We start from the raw sequence: 21,419 nt of genomic DNA, 5'->3' as shown, positions 1-21,419 counted from the left end.
GGTAAGAACGCTGAAAGGTTAGTTTTTAGAGCCTGAGAAACAGAATTGTCAGACACCCGAGATCCTCATTTCAATCACTCAGTTACCTTACAGAGCTTCTGATACCGAGGAGAAGAAACTGCCATCCTTTGTAAACGATGTAACAAAACCACAACTTTCTGCAGAGACGTTCTCACCACAGCCATCATTTTAAGTTTACCACACTTCTGGAGACACCTCAGAATTTGCATTATAAATGAAGAGCAATGATCATTTCCTCCCGGTCACTGGACAATGATTTGCCAGTTCTCTGAGCATGCTCGTTTCCAGGAATGCATTTGAAAGATACAGGGGTTTAGGTGCTAGGCAAAAGGAGACTGGTATTCCTTCAACTTCTTCTCAGTTTAAAAAAAAAAAAAAAAAAAAACACACACACACATACAAACGACACAAAGGAAGCCCCCCAGCAGATGCTCACAGCCGGTACTTGCTCAGCACGGCATGGCCAGACAATGAGCAAGTTGTTGAGCCAAACGCCTGCTGCCGGAGAGGAGTGCACTCCGTAGCCAAAAAGGATATTAAGTGAAACATTAAAGCTGCAGATACATGGCAGACATCCCCTGGGAACAAAGATTCAACACATCACCACCACGGTGCATGCCTCAAGACGAGTTTATATTAAGAGATCGAGTGGTGTTCATTCACTCACTCTTAAGAGAGATGCGTTCACTACCAGACTAAATGCAGCTCTGGCTGTGCTCTGTGGGATGAGTGAATAGACATTGTTATAAATCTTGAGAAGAGCAGAAGGGTACCTGGCTTAAATGATATCAGCCCATACATTAAGTGCTAATAAATCACCTCCAGACAGATCTCAGAACAAGTTCCTTAAAACAAAACAAGAAATACCTGCAGGGGGTATGTGGCTTTACCTAGGATACCCTAAAAGCAGCTTCGTCCATGGGCTTTCAGATGCCTGCCTGGGAGAAAAGTCGCAAGAAATCAAATTTCTAATGTTAGGTTGGGACTTCTCTAATTAAACAATGAAGTTAGTAAAATACAAAAATAAAAAAAAAAGTCTGTGACTATTAACATTCCAAATTACCACATTTCCCCTTAGCATCTTCATGATCTCATTTGATTTGCCATAATGCTGTTTTAATTTTATGAGTAAGAAACATAAAATAGGATTATATGATATAAAAACCCAGGACAGAATTTGGGGGTTTTATATGTATGTGTATATGTCAGATGTGTTTTCTACTGTGGCTTGGATACTATTACAAATACCAATTGAGGTAAAGTACTCTAAGGAAATGAGCAAAATAACCCAGAATGATTAAATGACTGGGTCAAAGGGCACAGCCAGAAATAGAAGCCAGACGTTTCTCATTATCAGTGTCCTGCTCAAACTAATAACCCAGGTAAGGCTGCTATTTCTCTACTACTGTCATGATTCTTTAAAAGAAATGCAATACTGAAAGTATTTGTTTCTCTTCTTTTACTTTCTCTTCTCTGTCCTTCATGTTAGTGTGATTGAAAGCCCTATACCAGCTCTCAGAGTTGTGTTTACCAAGCAGTGTTTTTGTATATTTTTCTGCTTCTGCTTATATATTTTTTCACTGTAGGTCTATACTGAGAACCTACACTGCCTCCCTCTGGACAGGCTAGCAACATCAAAATATCTACACAAAGCCAAAATTGGAAGAGGCAGTCAATGATGTAATTAAAAATATTAAAAGGCAAAAACAGAGAAACAAACAGTAGATTCATAATGATGTCAGTTTGGGGATTTGGGGAGTTGGTGAGGGGTATCAATAGCTGCTAAGCTTTATATGGTTTCTTCTAGGGAGGATGAAAATGTTCTATTTGATCATGGTGACTGTTGCTCAACTCTGTGAATACACTAAAAACAACTGAATTGTAGAATTTCAATGGATGGCTTGTGTGGAATGTGAATTACATGTCAATAAAGCTGCAATTTAAAAAATATAGGAAGTTTTCATTCCTGTCCCTGAACCAGCTACATGATGAAGGTAGTACCCGTCAAACACTATGCTGGTTATGGAGCTGAGTACCGGGCATGATCAACAACCATCTAGACAATCAAATGCACCTATGGAATGGGAGGAGGAAAATTAGGCTGAAAGAGAACATGAGAGATGAAAATATAATAATCCCCAAACACATCCTGTGTGAGAGTAGAAACAGCTACCTCTTATAAGACCACCTCAGAAAGGCACAGGGCAGCAGATTTTCATCCAGGAAAGAATCAGATCATGTCAATTACCTGGTTACTGCTAAACTGCAAAACTTGTATTTTGAAATGTAATTAAAATGATAAAATATCCTAGAATGTAGACATGAAAATTCAGAATAAATGCATTTGAACCAACAGATAAATGTACAGAGAAGCCAATAATAGATTTTCATTCAAAAGTGTAAAAAAAAAAAAAAAGTTTCTGCTCTTGAGTCAAATTGTTACCTAAATACAGATCCACAGTGACAACTGCATAGTGAAGCATCTCCTCTTGGATGTTACTCAAATGGCTTAGTTCACTGTAGTCAAAATGAAATTTATCATTCCTTCACACTCCACACTAACTTGCACCACCTCCCTGACTTATTCTTGCCCTATATTCCATCAACCTCTAATCCCAGCTGGCAGTCTTCTTAGTCTCTACCCTTCCCTTGTCTACCCATACTATCAAGTCATCAGGTCTTGTCATTCCCTGTGTGACTGCCTCATTTCTGGTCATTACCTCTCTGACCAGATGGCTGCAAGACTGTCATAGCAGACTGCACACACTACTGTCAGTTTTACCCAGCACAAATTCATTCCTCACAATGCCATCAGCTGGATCCCTATAAAATACAAATCCCATAGCATCACTCTCTTACTCACTATTCTTTAATGATTTCTCCCTGTTGCCATCAGGTTAAAATACAAAATCCTTAGCAAGTCAAACAAGACCCTCTATGATTTGGACCACTCAGAAATTCAGGAGCTTCCCTCTCCAAAGGATTGGGTTTTCTCTTGCCAACTGTGTGGAGGAGTAAAGCCTAACTGCCTTGCAGACAAGCAATGAGACATAAATATGTAAGTCCAAATGATCAACCAACCTTAATAGAAATGGTATGGATCATAGCATACTCCCACCAGTTAATCTTCACTTTCTACTGTGCTTCTAAACTATCCCTTATCAAAACTTACCCAAATTCACCTTAAACTGAATACACAATAGCTTAATAATCTTCATGAAATGGTCCTATGACTCTGCATCCAGTTGTCATAAAGACATGAAGCAAGTACAACCCAGTGTCACATAAGCAGTTCTGCATACACCCCTTGTGCACAGAGCACACATGGGCTGAAATCCTTATTCCACCTCTCTCTCTTTTTTTTTAAGATTTTTATTTATTTATTCATGAGAGACACAGAAAGAGAGAGAGGCAGAGACACAGGCAGAGGGAGAAACGGGCTCCATGCAGGGAGCCCGACGTGGGACTTGATCCGGAGACTCCAGGTTCACACCCTGGGCTGAAGGCGGCGCTAAACCGCTGAGCCACCAGGGCTGCCCCTTATTCCATCTCTTTAGTGCACCCATAAATTCCCCCCACCACCACCACCACCACTACCACGTCACCAGAAAATTTCTTTTATAATTTCAGACACTTTTGTTTATATATTCATTTTCTTCAACAAACATCTTTCCACTCCCAAACAAGTTTGCATTTTAACTATCTGTTCAGTCACACAAATGGAGAAGTCATTAATACAAAAAGTCATAGCATAATTTAAATTCTCTTGTCTCAGGGCGCCTAGATGGCCCAGTCAGTTAAGTGTCTGCCTTTGGCTCAAGTCATGATCTCAGGATCCTGGGAGAGACCTGCATCAAGCTCCCTGCTCAGCAGGGAGTCTGCTTCTCCCTCTCCCTCTGCTCCTCTCTCTGACTAGTATGCTGTCTCTCTCTCTCTCTCTCTCTCTCTCTCTCTCTCTCAAATAAATACAATCTCTTAAAAAAATTCTCTTGTCTCAGAAATACTCAGCAAAAGGTACTAAGTCTCTAAATGCATCCACCTATAAAGTGCCAAAAATAAAGCCATAGGATTTTTAAAAATAAAACGGAGAGAATGTTTTAAAATGAAGATCATTTTTAAAAGGAGCAAGGCAGTGAAAAATCATGCAAATTACCATAACGGGAAATATTCTAAACAAAAAAAAAATACATGTGTTTATCTTTAGACAAAGAGACTGAAATAGGCTCTTAATAACTGTACTCTTTAATACTTCTTATGAGCCACAACATTAAATTTCAACAATATTAAACTATTTTTGAGAGGCATTTACTATACATGTCATAATGTGCTTTATTATTTTAGTCAGTAACCTTTCTTTCTTGGTGCCAGTTGCCATAAGACAAGAAATCTTGTGCTTAGTTATTTTTATTTAGAAAGATTTTAAACATCTTCATTTACATTTATTTCTACAGTTTGAGTATTCATTAAATATTAAGAATATATCCCAAGATAAAATGCGCTAGGAGACGTAAACTCTAAAACAGGTCCATGTTTTGCCAATGCTCATCATCTAGGTTCATTTCAAGCCTCTTTTGCTCATTGTCTAAAAACTGCTGCTTCCTTGTCAAGTGCACAACCTGCATATCTTTTGAGTTTAACACCATTACACAAAGTAAGCACCCATGAACATTTATAGGTCAGGCTTCCAATTGTCTAAATCATAAAAAATAATACATTCTAGCATCAGCACACATTTGGATCCCTCTTAAACCCCCTGAAAATGAGGTAATAGCTAAATCTTTTTTCAAATAACATGGATAGTGGCGTCCTGAAATTCTAGATGGTGACACAAAAGAACATATTTAACCTTGACACTTGCTGAGCCACCCTCATTACTAAGTCACAAATGTATAATGCAATGAATACAAAATAAGAAGTAATATAAGTAAACAAAGGTTTCCGGTAAATTAGTCTTGAGAACTCCACCATAAAACACCCTAACAGTCCTTATGCATGGGAACAAGTTAAAGTAGGCCCATTCCCCAAAAGGTCCTTTTAAAAAAAATGTTTATTCTTTTTAGTGTAAACAATTTCAAACTTAGGGAAAATGTGTAAGAATAAGAATAGTTCTAAGAAGGCTATCCAGATCCACGTATTTGTGAACATTCTGAGTTTCAAGGGAAAAGAATTCTAAGAAAAGACTCAGAAAGGTCATCATGCTGAATTTCATAATGGTGAAGTCGGGGTCCATGGGCCACAGTCAGTATTTACCTAGAATGTGCACATTCTACAGTACCTAGAATACCGTAATCTCTACCCATGAGAAGTCATGTGATCAGCTGGGACCAGAGGAGACATGCCCCAGATGATACTGGTTCACAAGTTCACAGGCATATCAGGAATAATGATGGTCAAAATGATGTGAGGATGATATGGCATACAGAAGTAAGCAGATGTGAAACTGTAGTAGGCAAGGGAACTTCTCTATTAAAATTGGTTTGTTTGGGTTTTTTAAAGATTTTATTTATTTATGAGAGACACGGAAAGAGAGGCAGAGACAGAGGCAAAGGGAGAAGCAGGCTCCCTGCAGGGAGCCTGATGTGGGGCTCACTCCCAGGACCCTGAGATCACGATCTGAGCCAAAGGCAGATGCTCAACCACTGCGACCCCCAGGCGTCCCTCCATTAAAATCCGTTTTAAAACCAAGTTCTGAAGGAGATGGTCTGCAACTGGCAAGAGTAGGTCATTCAACACAAATATGGTAAATTCAAGGTCACTGAAGCAGTTGTACTTGGGGCAGAGAAAGATACAGACATGCTATGTGACATTCCTCAACAATTTTTTGTAAAGGGAAGATTCTGTGTTAGCACATTTTGGGAGGAGAGAACTTTGAACCTCAGACTGCATATACAATCATAGCCATCAAGCTAAAGACATAAAAGTAATACCTCCAAAGCCTAATGTTTGCAGTTGTAAATTAAGCCACAGAGCCTTTACAGCTTTATATTAAGTATGTTGTAATAAATGGAGAGAGAAACAACTACATATTAAAAAGAAATGCCCTTATAATTTAGGATTCAATAAGGCAAAGTGAAACACGGTTTAAAATGACAAAAACAGAACAGCTATAAACCTATGAGTCTAAATAAACAATTATTACTTCCATAAAACAAGGTGTTTTTTCTCTATTATTAAGTATAATATTTTAGAGATCTGATTTCCAGAAACCAATGATTCACACGGGAGCGTGGATCTCAGAATTAGGTAACTACCTCCCCCTTCCGCAGTAATGTTTGCATGTAGCTGGGTCAAACAACACAGGGAAAATAAAAATGCCGGGTGCAGGTTCCCATGCACTTGCCTGCATCTGCTGTGTGAGCTCCCTGGCCAACAGAGTGTCCTGAAGAGCATTCTCCCGCTGAGAGGCATCCGCAAGCACGTTAACTGTGGTTTCTGCTTCTTGTATCCACTTTAGGAAGTTCTCCAGGTCCCGACGAGAGGCCTGCACTGCCCTCAACTCTGCTTCCAAGGCACACTGTCTGTCAGTAATGCTGCAAGTCAAAGGATGACATTACTTACAGTGTGACAGTCCACATCATGCACACCCTAAAAAACAAATTAACAGCCAGCCTCCAAGGAACCTTTATTTGTTTAAGTACCTAATGTAACTCAGACATTTATTTCTATGGGTGTCTGGAATCATCCTTAATGGAAGGAGTAATGTAAATAGGGAGAAGAGGGAGAGGGAGAGAGACATATAAATATTAACAAAATCACATCCATATCATAAAATAATTATGACTCCATTTTGCAACTCCTAATTGTATATTAAGTTATCCTCCAATGTTTTCCTTTGATACCTTGGTATTATGCCTGACAGAGGAAATATCAATAAATATTCATGCAATGAGTGACTAAATGAGTTCTAAGAAGCAGTAACATCAGAATACTTAAGTAAAAGGAAAATAATTTAAAGGGCTTACTTTACGTATTTTAAAACAACTCAGGTCAATACAAATTGGTTCTTTAAGCTCATTTAATAATATTATATTTGGAAAATCAAGCTTTTATAAACCCTTCAGTAAATCTACATCAAAATTAATACACAGAAATGTAGAGTTGCATGATTTAAGGATTTTCAAACCAGTAAATCCAATCTTTAAATTTTTATAAACCTCAAGCTTCTTAAGAAGAAAACAAACAATTTTAGGGGCACCTGGGTAGCTCAATCAGTTAAGCATCTGACTCTTGGCTTTTAGCTCATGATCTAAGGGTCATTAGATCAAGTCCCACACAGGGCTCTGTGCTGGGCATGGAGCCTGTTTAAGATTCTCTCTTTCTCTCTCCTTCTACCCCTCTTTATGCCACTCACTCTCTCAAAAATAAATAAATAAATAAATAAATAAATAAATAAATAAATAAATAAAATGGATACTAGCAATTACACCCTATGGGTTTAAACCCAAAGGAACTGAATACATATCTACACAAAAATTTGTATACAAATTTTCATATAACATCATTATTTATTATAGCCAAATAACAGAATCAACCCAAATGTCCATTGATAAAGAAATAGATAAAATGTAGTATACTCATATATGAATTATTCAACCATAAAAAGGATTGAAATGCTAATACTTGTCCTAACATGTATGAACCTTGAAATATCAAGTGAGAGAAGCCAGACACAAAAAGCCACATTTTGTGTGATTCCCTTCATATTATAAGAAATGTCTACACAGAGAGAAAAAGAGATTAGCTGTTGTCTAAGACTGGAGTGGAAGGCAACAGAACTGACTGCTAATTGGGTATTTGGTTTCTTTTGGTGTGATAGAATTTTTTGAAATTAAGAGCACTGTGGGGATCCTTGGGTGGCGCAGCAGTTTGACGCCTGCCTTTGGCCCAGGGCGCGATCCTGGAGATGTGGGATCGAATCCCACGTCAGGCTCCCGGTGCATGGAGCCTGCTTCTCCCTCTGCCTATGTCTCTGTCTCTCTCTCTCTCTCTCTCTCTCTGTGTGACTATCATAAATAAATTTAAAAAAAAATTTTAAAAAAAAGAGCACTGTGATGGTTGCACAACATAGTGAATAATACTAAAAACCTCTAAGATGTACACTTTAAAAGGGTTAATTTCATAGTAATATGAACTATATCACAATAAAAAGTCAGCATGTGTAATATGATCTCACATATATATGTTCTATCTCATCCACTCATCTATCCATACAACATGCATCTATCTACCTGTCCTATATACAGTATTATCTGTGTACATATAGATAAAAGGATAAATGTCCAGAATGTTAATATTAAAAATTATTTCTAGGTGCTGGGATTTAAGGTGGTTTACTTTCCTATTTGTACTTTTCCTGTATTCTATGAATTTATAATGAACAAGTATCTTCTACACACATCAATAAACAAATTCTTTAAATAAACGGGTAAGAGATTTAAACAGAGATCATCATAGAAGATATATGGATGGCAAATAAGCACAGGAAAAGATACTTGGCATCATTAATCATCAGAGAAATGTAAATTCAAACTACAATAAGATATCACTACCTATTAAACTGGCTTTAAGAAAATGAATATACCAAGTGCTAGTGACAATGCAGAGTAACTGCCAACTCTCATACATTGCAAGTAGGAGTATAAAATGGTACTGCCACTGAAAAACAGTTTGGCAGATTTTTTAAATAAAGTTAACCATGTACTCAAGAACAATCCAACAATCAATCCTATTCCTAAGTATTTACTCAAAAGAAATGAAAATATATACCCACACAAAACCTATACGCAAATCTTTATTCATAATGGCCCCACACAGGCAATAACCCAAATGTCATCAAGTAGAAAACAGATAAACTATGGTATATGCATACAATGAAATACTACTCTAAATACTGATAGATTCAACAACATGGATGAAATCTCAAATGCATTATGCTAGGTGAAAAATGCCAGACACAAAAGCTCTATGTTTCTACTCATAAGCCATTCTAGAAAATCATCAACCTCATCTGAGCATTTACCTACTAAGAAACCTCCAATAGTGTTTGGCTGCCTGCAGAATAAACCCAAATGCTTTTCCTGAAACTCAATGTCCTCCATAATTTATCGTTAATTCACTTTTCTAGCTTATCCCCCAGTTCTCGCCAATGCTCTGGTCAGATCCGGATACTATACTCTTTTTTTTCTCTAGGATATTCTTAATCCTGTGCTTACCCCAAAACTTCGCATACACATCAAAATGTCCTTCTGACACCTCCACTTACCTAAATCCCACTGATCCTTAAGGTTAAGGTCTACCTTCTTTAGAACATCCAGACCAATTAGATTTCCTTGCTCTGAGATTATAAAAGGTCATTACTCCTACTTATACAGAAATTTATCACATGTATCCTGGAAAAGCCTCTGGATTGTGATCTAGTTTCATGCTTTGAATGAATTTCAAATACTTTCAAATGAATTTAATACTTTGACAGCATTACATAGGTTTGTTTTTTGTTCTCCTGTTTTATAGACTTACTATGGGCAGAAACAGTCTTATGTATCTCCATATTTCTCAGAGTCCTTATTACAGTATTTTAATAAGTACTTATAGAATAATGACAGTCTATAATGTATTTAAACTTACCTCCCAATCACCAGTTTTCAAGAAGCTACTAAGAGAAGGCCTCCACAAAAATCAGTTTGTAAATCAAAAGAGAAAAAAAAGATAGGAAAAGCATAAAAACAAAAGATCTGAAGGAGAGAGAGAGACAGAGAGAGAGAGACAGAGAATGCGAGAGAGCGCAAACAGGCTTTTGTGCTAATGGTGAAAAGAGATCTCAGAAGGGACAGTGATGAACTGGGCCAGATGAGGACTGTCATCACCATTCCAACTGCTATGATTTCTTATTTTAACTTGACAAAACCTTGACAAAACCAATGAAGGATACACTCTGACAAAACAAGGAAATAACCCAAAAGAGAAAAGAAACACACACACACACACACACACAAACCCACACATGAAATCCAGGAAATAGGGATTCCAAAATAGGAGAAAAGCACAGAAAATCTCTAGGATTATGGTTCTGCAGCAGGTCTAGAAAGTATGTCTACAAAAAAAAAAAAAAAAAGAAAGAAAGAAAGAAAGAAAGAAAGAAAGAAAGAAAGAAAGAAAGTATGTCTACAGAAGAAATGTCTCTAAGAAAAGATATTAGAAGTGATAGACTGCTTACTATGATTGACTTTGTGGGAAATTGTACTGTCAGATCATTGGAAAATGAGGGAAGAATTCATAATAGGTGCAAAGAAATCTAAGCACATGAAAGCAAGGCAATTATTAATTTCAGGTGAAAAAAACAGAGAGGAAGCAAAATTAGAGTAAACTTTAGCGCCTGGCTGTTAATAATGTTTAGACACACCTAACAATGTCAACACTGAATATCTGTTTATTTAAAAATTCAGCAATGAGTTTATACAGCCACTGTGGAAAACAATATGGTGATCCCTCAAAAATTTAAAAATAGAATTAACATATGATCCACTTTTGGGTATACACCCCAAAAAACTAAAAACAGGATCTTGAAAAGATATCTATATGCCCACATTCATAGCAGCATTATTCATAACAAGGAAAACATGGAAGCAACCCAAGTGTGCATCAACAAATGTATGGATATGCCAAATGTAATACACATACAATGGAATATTATTCAGCCTTAAAGAGGAAAGAAATTCTGACATTTGTTATAACATGGAGGAACCCTGAGCACATTATACTAGGTGAAATAAGCTAGTCACAAAAATACAAATACTGGATGATTCCACTTATATGAGGTACTCAGAGTAGTCAAATCCATAAAGACAAAGATAAGAATGGTGGTTGCCAGGGATGGGAAAAAGAAAGAATAGCGAGTTATTGTCTAATGAGACAAGAGTTTTTGTTCTGCAAAATGAAAAGAATCATGGGAATGGATGGTGGTGATGGTTGCACAACAGCATGAATATTTACTACCATTGAACTGTATACTTAAAAATGGTTAAGAAGGTAAATTTTATGTTATGTGTATTTTATCACAATAAAAAGTGAAAAAATTAAATGATGAGGAAGGGAAAACATGAGAAACTATACTTTATATATTTAGTAGAACAGGATACCAAATAAGTCTAATACTGATGTACTAGAAGGTAATGGTGTATGCATTTTATTTAGAATATAGAAATGTATAAATGATATACAGAAAAGCCAAAAGAAGAAAAAGCAGTTGCCCCCAGAGAATTGGACAGTGGTGAGTAGTGAGAGAACTGCTGTATTTTGTAATAAACCTTCTAATTTTTTAAATCATACGTATGTATTTCTTTACTTTCTAAAATTTAGACGTTACCCACTAGAATTTGGGTGGTTGTTGGTGGTGCTGGTGTTTTATTTTCCACCTAACCCCAGCCACATTTTTAATTTTTAAAACAATAATAAAAAGACATTAAGAATATCCAAAAAAAGGGTGTTCCCAAAAGGTACTGAAAAAGCAAAAAAATTAAAGGAGTACACACATGCAATTAATCGATCATGAACAGGCAGGCAATTCTTAACACTCACATAAAACTAATGACTATAAAATTTGATAAAGTCAAACACTTTAATTTTACAGAATATCACTTATTTTTAAGACTATTCATGTGAATAAAATAGGTTATGTGGCAAACAGCTAATGTAAAAGCAGATCATTATAGATTAGCTCTATTAAACCTTTAAGAATGCCCAGACTAGAAGAAAAGGATGCAATGTCTGAGAATTCTATGGGGTTATTTATTTACCTATAAAAATGAAGCAATTACTAATCCTCAGTCCAGAGTTTTACTTTTTACTTCTTTTATCTTAAATATCCTTCTACCCCATCTCCCCATTCCCACTAACCTTCCCCTTCTGACCTAATCAATTTCTACTTCCCCTCCAGAACTCAGTGCAGACACCTTCTATGGCACCTCACCCCACACATCGCATGACATCCCTTAACCTGGCTATCATGCCATGCTGCTGTGATAATCACCACAAACACAGTAGCTTAGAGCACCTGAAGGTTGTTATCATTTCATAGTTCTGTCAGTTAGTTTCTGAAATGGGGCTCACTGAACTAAAATCAAGTTGTCAGCAGGGCTGTGTCCCTTTGTGGAAGCTCTAGAGACAGTATTTTTTCCTCGTCATTTCCAGCTTCTGGCTGGAGGTCACTCATATTCCTTGGCTCCTGACTTCTGCCATCTTTACTTTTAAAGATGCATGTGATAGAACTGGGCCCACTCAGATGATCCAAGACAGACTCCCTACCTTTGGAATGGTAGGTGGGATGTGGGAGTCCATATCCCACCTCATATCTCTAATCATGACTGTAAGTGACTATTTTGTTGTCTGTTTAAAGCTTCTGTATCATCAGTGTCCCTGGTATCCCCAGGCCCCACACACAGTAGCAACTCAAGTATGTACTAAATAAACTAATACAAAAATAGGAATAGCACCTTCCTTCCTGCAATAATTTAAGGAAAAAATGAGGTATACATACATAAATGTATCAAGATGTAGTAAATACCCAAGAAATAATATTTTCCCTAATCTGTACATTAATTGAGTGAAATACTGGGAAATTCATTTTGCTTAGAGCGTGCAAATGTGCAGCTTAATAATAAAGATCTTGGAGATTTTTTTCAAGGTCACATATATCTGGGTGTCAGATATTTTTTATCATGAATGTAATCAGTTTTTAAAAATAATAACCAGGATCCCTGGGTGGCACAGCGGTTTAGCGCCTGCCTTTGGCCCAGGGCGCGATCCTGGAGACCCAGGATCAAATCCCACGTCGGGCTCCCGGTGCATGGAGCCTGCTTCTCCCTCTGCCTATGTCTCCGCCTCTCTCTCTCCCTCAATGTATGACTATCATAAATAAATAAAAAAAATAAAAAAAAAGAAATGTAAAATTTCTTAAAAAAATAAAAATAAAAAAATAAAAATAAAAATAATAACCATCCTAGAAACTAAGCACTATTTATAGCAGCCCAAACTGTCTTCATATTATTGTAATAAATAAATATTTTAAAACCTTTTAATAATAATGTATATTAATTTATAGGCTGATTTTTTCATGTAATTTCATATGTAATGTCAGTAGAATATAGCTCAGAGGTTAACATACTACCTATGTTAGTCTTCTTAAAATTAGATCCAATGCCAGAGCATGGTATATTAGACACTGCAAGAAACTTTTATCCATTTCCAAGGAACTTCACATGATTTATCATACTACCGTAAGGCCAAAAATAATTGGTAAAACGAGAGGTTCAGGAATGTGTATGCACAGTTTATCGCAAAGGCTAATAAATTACCTTTAATGCCATTTGTGCATTGCTCTCAGAAGAAAACGACCTACTTCTACCACCCCTGCCATTTACTAGCTATATGGCTTAGGATAAATCCTTCAAATCTCCAATTTGTTTTTTCCATCCTTAAAATAAGCTGCTTAGACTAAATGAGTAAAGGACCCATATCAGAGTCTCCAAGGGTCCTTTTAAATAAAACTACATAATCCATCACAGAGATTATAAAACCTGCTAGAAGAGATCCCTCCAATATCACCCCCGTCCCTATCTTCAAATTCAGCTTCATATAACTGCATATAAATGAAATGTTACCGATAGGGAAAGATGAGTGTTGTGCAGGCAGCAAAAAGGTTGGGAAATTCCTAAGATCCATATGCAAGTTCCTAAGAACACATCCAGCAGTGAACTCCCATTTGTCTCCAACTCTCAGGGAAGAGTTTATATTTGGCAGTTCAGGCTGCTACATCTCAAGATCAGAAGAACCAAAGGAGGTTCTAAGAAATTGAGAATATAGGAGAAGGAGCACTGTCACAGAAAAAAAAAAAAAAAAAAGATTTCAAGTTTAGAGAATTGTGGCTACTAGACAGAAGATTTTTTTAAAATCTTTTTTAGCCTATAAATCATAAAGAGTAAGGATAGCCTGGAAGCCTAAAAGATAACAATATCTGAAGTATAGAAGGGCAACTTTAGCAGAAACAAGAGTTTTTACTTCAAACAGGAGTAATAGACTATAGAATTCTTTGGGACAGGAAATGGTGCACACTGAAAATATAAATAACTTCTCACAAAAGATTTGAGGAATCCATGGGCGACAAATTTATAATAGTTTATATTAAAGGGAACTGGGATTTTTTAAATGTAAACTCTTAGCTATAAAGCAGCTGATATTCTACAAATAGCTTATAGTTATTTTGTAGCATAAGAAAACATGGCCATCCACATAACTGACTTTTTAATGGCATTTTAAAGATGTCATATAGTACTTGGTATGTTAAGCTATAAGATATATTAATCAAATGTGCATGTGCTTATTATAATTGGTTAAGAGTGAACATAAATAGATATGCCTTTTTTATTATTCTAATGGAAAACCCACAGTTATGTGTTGCTAAATCTTGGTATACTTAAAAGGTGACCTTTACAGTTACATGAGTTTTAAATATATTTATCTCTTTTGAGAGGAAAATAGTGGCATCAAAAATTGAGCAGCATATAGAAAACTTACAGTGAAACAATTCTTTAAGTTTTTCAATGGATACTTTCACAAGGTAATTTTAAAGTTCTTTGGTCAATAAAATAACATTTAGCTAAAAATATATATATTAAAGCACACTTTGGGGAAATGCAGTTGATTTAATGAAGAATTAGTCCCTGCAACTATACCCCACAATCTATGATCTTTTGGTGACCAGTCTTTGTTACACAGAGATCGGGTCAAACACCTTCCTCTCTCCCTTGCTCCCAATCTTCCATCTGCAATCTTTGTACGTGCCTCTGAGTAAACGAGCATTGCTAAAGAACACTGTCACAGGGCTATCTTCTCTTTACATTTATTATTATAAACCACAATTAGGAAGTCATCACTGCCTAGCAAAACTAAAGATCCCCCAGGAAGCTCTCTGCCCTGCCCACCGGGATTCTGATGTTATCTGTGATCCTACTCAAATTTCTCTAGGCCAGCCCCACCTCCAGCCTCACTGACCCCATATTCATGGAGCCTAAAGAGAGCAGACTCACTGCAGAGAATCTTCCATCTTCCTACCACATAGTGATTAATGATGTATAAGACATTCCTTATAGCACAAAATTATATTGTCTCATTTCCTCTACACTATTTCAACATATTAACTAAGTGTGTATATGTGTATGCATGTATGTGAGTATATGGGTATATATACATAGGCACTCTGGGCTAAACATTTCAGATCCAAATCAGGCATCCACACGTGAAAAGTTACTTTGAGCACTTTTCAACTTTCACTACACCTCAATTGACACTAAAAATTTTGTTAATTATCATTAAGAGATACAAGGGGGGAAACATTTCACAGATGAGAAACAGGAGTGGTCAATGTATATCAGTTAGTTACAAATGTTAGAGATGGGACTTTTGTTGGCAGAATCTGACATAGTGGGAGCTAGTTGTTTTACAGAATTAAGAATTTTCTGTATAATAAAGATTATTATAAATGTATTGGTATGACATATTACACCCAAGCAGGATCTGAGGCAGCAAAAACATTAATATTTCTACAGCTAGGAACAAGGCTATTTATACTAAGCAGGATAAATAAAGACTATGATAAACGTCCTCATGTCAATTCAAAGCTTTCTGTTATCAGAGCATATTGGTTTTTGGCATCAGAGATAAGGGAATGAGGCCCTGTAACTGTGAATAGCCAAATTACTTAGGCCAATTGCAATTCATACAAAACATTTCCTTTGAAAGCTGATATTAAACTTCACACATTATGCCTCAATGACAGTTTTCCATGAGCAAGTATAATAACCCTTCGCCACCACCACCCCGAATTTGGCTGACAATGACGCATATACAGAACACAGCTAGAAGATAAGACAGCCCTCATATAAGTCCTTTCAGAGACCACTGCAGAGGGCACAGTGGTCACATATTGGAGAATGTTACATTATTCATAGTAGAGGCCCCCATATCTGTAATCAGATCTGGTTTCTAAACTCGACATAGATAAGAAACAGTAAGTAGAATGACAGACAGATCTGAGAGGCGGGGGTACACAGAACAGTCACCAGCAATAGCTGACATTCTGATAACAAAGGAAGAAAACAAAATTATTTTTAAAGAATGTAAGAGCCTGACTGCACAGTCAAAAAGGTTTGGATATCAGTCTCAGCTTTGCTCTTATGAGCTGTGTGATCTCGGGTACTCCTTAATTTTCCTCTGCTTCAGTTTATTCACTGACACAGTGCTGATGAAAATGCTGCCTGTCTCTTATGGTTTGAGGATTAAATAAAATAATGCATGTGAAGAGATTAGCACAGAGTCTGACAATGGGAAGACACCCAATAAAATCCATACCCTAAAAATAAAGCAGAAAATCTCCAAAGCATAACAGCCTGAATAAATTTACTACCAATTCTTCAGAACTCAGAGCAGTAAGAGCATTATCATAACTTAGTATAGGAAAAAATCATCTTGGTTATGCTACGTGACTTTGAACATGTCATTCACCTTCTCTGAGCCCAAGAGCATTAATTACATTTAGACCACGCATTCTCAATGGAGGTGAGAAGTGGTTCTTTGGTGGAGCAAGTTGGGGAGAGGTGTGGAAAAATCTACTCTTTCTATGTATAAAGCACAACTATAAAGTACAGAAACAGATACACAGTATATCCATGGTATAAACATTTCATGGGAGTGGGGATCTAACAAGGCTCTTTGGGGATTGATAATGTAAAAATGTTGAGAAACACTGCCTTAAATGCACTGTAAGACTATGTAAAGCTCTTAGAGTTCCTTAATTCTATCCTCACAACAATAAAGCCAAAATTTTTTTTTAAATGTTACTCATAGGTTCATATATTTTGTTTAAGGCAAGGAAAGATTTGTATATTCTAGAAAAGTCTCCAATTTAAAGAGTTATAAATTGTAAACATCACTGTTAAAAAGACAAAATCCTCACAATACATAGAAACCCCAGCTGTCACTCATGAAAAGGATCATGTGAGCCACAGTTTTGCTTTATTTTCCTTGCTTTATAGATAGTAATATACCTAAATCATGTCTAAATATTAATGTTGATGTATTTCCCCAAAAAATGCAGTAAGAAAACAGAATAAGCACAACAACTTGTAACTACCATAAAAATGGAACACTGTGCTTGTCTTAGCTCTGATAAATGAAAGATCACCTTGGAATATAATTCATTTTTAATTGCCTCTTCCATCTAATCTAACTACTGCTGTAGGCTGTCTTAAAATATTTACAAAGTAAAAGCAAAAAAAGAATTGGAGGTGCTAAAATAAAGCAGCTTCACATTCCTAAGTGATCAGTTCTTCTGGTATCGTTTACAACAAAAACAAAGCCATAATTCTTACATACAGATTTTTGGAAATACGCAGTTAAAGTATACTTAAGAACTATCTTAGTATGAAATCTGTATTTCTTAATTGATATATAACTGACATATAACATTGTATTAGTTTTAGGTGTAGAACAGAATGATTTAAGTATGTGTATATATTGCAAAATGATTAAGAAAATAAGTTTAGTTATTATCTATCAACCACAATGGTTACACTTTTTTTTTTCTTGTGAGGTTTTCTTTCTTTAAGATCTACTAGGTAACATTCAAATATCCAATACAGTCTTGTTAACTATGGTCACCATGCTGTATGTTACAACCCTAGGACTTATTTATCCTGTAACAGGAAGTTTAAACTTTAAAGCCATTTTTAATTCACCTTCTTACCTGCCTTAGTTTTGGGATCCTTACTATATCCAAGTAACCTGTTACAACAAAGGAAAACCATAATACTAACATGCTAGAAAGAGCAGTATTATAGCTATTTTCTGTTTCAACTACTTTGAAGTTTTGAATTTGCTACCCTAGTCTTATTTCCTCCCGAATCCTAGGTATATGTAACAGCATGTATATACACATATTTATATATATTCACATTCATATGCTGCCTCGTAATTCTTCCAAACATCTACTTTATAGACTCTAACTAAAAATGACATCCTAAAAACGTATAAAAGACCTCCAAGTCAAACTGTGATTAAATGCTTGGCCATACTTTAATTCTAGTAACATGTATCATAAAGTATTCTAGTATTATCCATTTTATTCACTGCAAAATAAATGTGTTTTGATACAAATTAGCTTTCAGGTAGTTACATCTGAATATATAATGGTGCGTGTGAAACCATAATTTCATTAGACACACGCATTCCCCATACTATGCAGGAAGTAAACACTGTTTCCTGATGATGAATATAAATATTCTATCTTAAAGAGATGCTAACCACTGCTGATAGTTCCTTAGACCCTAGGTGTTCAAGTGACAGAAAAATCTCTCTTATAAACACATATTCTATTTTAGACTGTTCCAAATATACTGACTAGACAGGGTAATCGAAAGAAAACAAATTAGTTGAAGCCCTAAATATATGCAGTATATTTCAGAAGTCTGATGTTGGATCCATGTGTTCTCAGCTTCAACTAAGGATGACCTGGCCAAACAGCACACTATTTTAGTTATACTTAGGGATAATATTACCCTAATATTATCTGTAAATACCTAACCAGTCCTTACCCTCAGATTACTACAGGATGCCTTCTAGGTAATGCTGGGAGGTAGAGAAAAACCAGAACACATAATATTATCTTTGTCAAGATTTAGACTCATTCAAGGAAAAACTCCATTGTAGAAATTCAAGTAGATAATGTACAAATACACCTTCTGTACTAAGTGTGATAATACTAACCTAGCACGGTACAAAAATTTTTTAAAAACCAATATAATAAGATGTACTTTTAGTAGTCCCATATTTGGCCAGTTTCCATGAGAAAGCCAAAGCAATCAAATTCTTGCCTTTACATTCACTCACCTACCAGGCCCTTCATGTTACCTTTGTTTGAGGTTGATCCATGATGTTTTTAAGTACTCTGTGGTTTCCTTCACATTCCTGGTGTCATCACTACCATATTCCTCCAACAGCTTCTGCAGGACGTTATCAAACGCCATTATGATACCATCGCCAGGACCCAGTTCTTGCAGCAATATCTAAGGTGTAATTGCAGGTGTAATTGTTATATTGGGTCGCTCAGTAACTACTTACCTAAATATTGGGTCTCCCCATTTTACATGTTTTAGACATAAGTATCAAAAGAAAAAAAGCTAATTATGGGACAAACTCTTGAACATGAGCTCAAATAAAAATAATTCTGGAAGTAAAAAGGCAAATGTCTAAGAAATGATCAGGTATACAGAAGATGCTATTAAAAGGCTACAGAAATGAAAAGGGCCAACAATACGGCAGTTTTCTGTGTCCCTGGATCACTGTGTCTGTTGACAAAGTTAACTGCTTGGGTGGATCAAGCAGCCAAACAAGCTTTTTCTTAGAGTTGTGTAAGTAACTAAACTGAAGCTGAGTGTGCCTACAGGCACTGGTTTTCTACTTCTCAGAGCCTCTGGATCAAGATACTCCCCATGAAATCTAAATAACAAATAAATGTTCCTATAATGCTTTTAATAGCAACTGGCAAAAAAAATCCATCCTAAAGTCTGAGTAGAAAAGAGGTACACTATTGTTTAGAAAGGAATATTCTGAATATCTGAGGATTGAAGTGTTGATCTCACTTTTAAGTATATTCTTCTGGTTAAGTATCCTGGGGCTTTGCTGATTATTATATTTGAGTCATTTGGTGAAAACAATCAGCAGATATCATAAACACAGAAAATGATCCACAAAACCAGGACAACTGGCCACACTTGGTTTTTAAATTGTAACCATGGAAAGTCTACATGTGTGAATTATAAAACCCTGTTCTCATGTTTTAGATTTTTTTTCCCATATATTCTTTACAAATGCACACAATCATCTTAGGCCTCTGAAGGGTAAATAAATGTTACACCAAAATATAACCTAAAAACTATGACCTCCAATTTGAGAACATTTTCTATAATTATAGCAAGAATTTAAAATAGCACTTTAAAAATACCATTAATGTTCAACATCATCTTTATATTTAAACCTATCCAAAAAAGTTACCTACTCTGACAGTAGAAATAAAACAGATTGGTTATAAAATTATTAAAAGAAACTAAACGGATTACCTGGTTCGTTCAGTACAGTAGCCTCAAATGAAAATCTCAGAAAACTTCATAAATAAAAATAACCTTCAGGGCAGACATGGAAGGTAGCAAAAAAAGGAGGGTTTCAAGGATCCTGAAAATATTCTTTTTCTAGATGCTGGCTCATGGTCATGTTCCATTTGCCAAGAGTCAGTGAGCAGTGAGCAATACATCTGGTATACAGGTATACATTTCTATTTGTTACACATCCTAAAATTTTTCAAAAACCTTCCTGGTCAAATTCTTTACATAAATTTCAATGTATATTCTCAGCACTTGAGGCAACATCATGACAAGGGTCCTAAAAATTACAGTTAACAATAGAACAAAAAAGTATATCCAACAAGCTGATAATGCCCCCCAAAATCCCTCCACAAATCAAATGAGTCTTACTTGATTATCAGAAATTTGCTTGATAAGAGGATCCCTTCGGGCTTGTTGGAGAATATAGAGCCGAGCCTCGTATTTTCTCATAAGTTCCTCAGTTTCCTCCTTGTGGTCATCCCACTGAATACTGTCTATAATCATATCTTCCAGCTGCTGCTGTCTTAACTCGACACCATGCTGAGTGCTGTCCCACTGGTTCTTCACCTTTTCCACTAGTGGAGGCATTATAAAAATAATCCCAGTAAAAGTAATGATTAGGAAAGGGAAAAAATACCTGATACCAAATTTATCACAAGTAAGGTTATAAATAGAAAAGAAAAAGGCAAGTTTGCATGTACCTTTTAAGGGAATTTAATACATATTGGCACACAATACAACTGATATATTTCTGAAACTCTTCTTTAAGAAGAATCCTGAATTAAATACTATTTTAAATCCACTGAAATATCTCACAATACAAATATCTACTATTTTAAATGAACAAACCAAAAATTATAAAGAAAGTAAATTCCTGTCTAATGTATTTTCACAGAACCTGGTTTGATGAAGGTAGAGTTTAACAATACTTCATAACAGAGCTTTAAGACACAGATGTAATCACTTGTCATCCTCAAAGGAGATACTCTAAGGTTGTCAAGATTTTAAAAGGAAATAATCTATATAAGAATATTTTTCATGTTTGTTTTACTCTAGCATGAAACCTCTCTAAAAGAAAGTATTTTTATACGCTTAAGAGAAACACTAAAAGCAAATCAGATTCAAGTTCTATGTACCCAGTAGCTCTTGATCATAAAAAAGTCCATATTAGCTCTTTTCCTCTTTCTTTTT

The 21,419-nt window shown here is 35.9% G+C and overlaps 1 protein-coding gene across 12 annotated transcripts in view; it reads right to left on the bottom strand.

Annotated features, from left to right (window-relative positions):
• UTRN (utrophin) overlaps positions 1-21,419 on the bottom strand; it is a 497,383-nt gene that overhangs the window by 225,906 nt on the left and 250,058 nt on the right. For 10 of the 12 annotated variants that reach the window (XM_049113409.1, XM_025422487.3, XM_025422483.3 and 7 more), the window contains 3 exons: positions 20,598-20,803; positions 18,979-19,133; positions 6,362-6,551 (listed from right to left, as the gene is read on the bottom strand). In XM_049113409.1, coding sequence (XP_048969366.1) covers positions 6,362-6,551; positions 18,979-19,133; positions 20,598-20,803 — 551 coding nt within the window. Of the gene's footprint in view, positions 1-86; positions 473-6,361; positions 6,552-18,978; positions 19,134-20,597; positions 20,804-21,419 lie in introns of those variants that run through there. The other 2 variants (XM_025422489.3, XM_035701088.2) reach the window with 2 other exon arrangements.

This window comes from Canis lupus, chromosome 1 (genome assembly GCF_003254725.2).
Source record: "Canis lupus dingo isolate Sandy chromosome 1, ASM325472v2, whole genome shotgun sequence".
NCBI classification, from domain to species: domain Eukaryota; kingdom Metazoa; phylum Chordata; class Mammalia; order Carnivora; family Canidae; genus Canis; species Canis lupus.
This window is presented reverse-complemented; position numbering and strand designations above follow the sequence as displayed.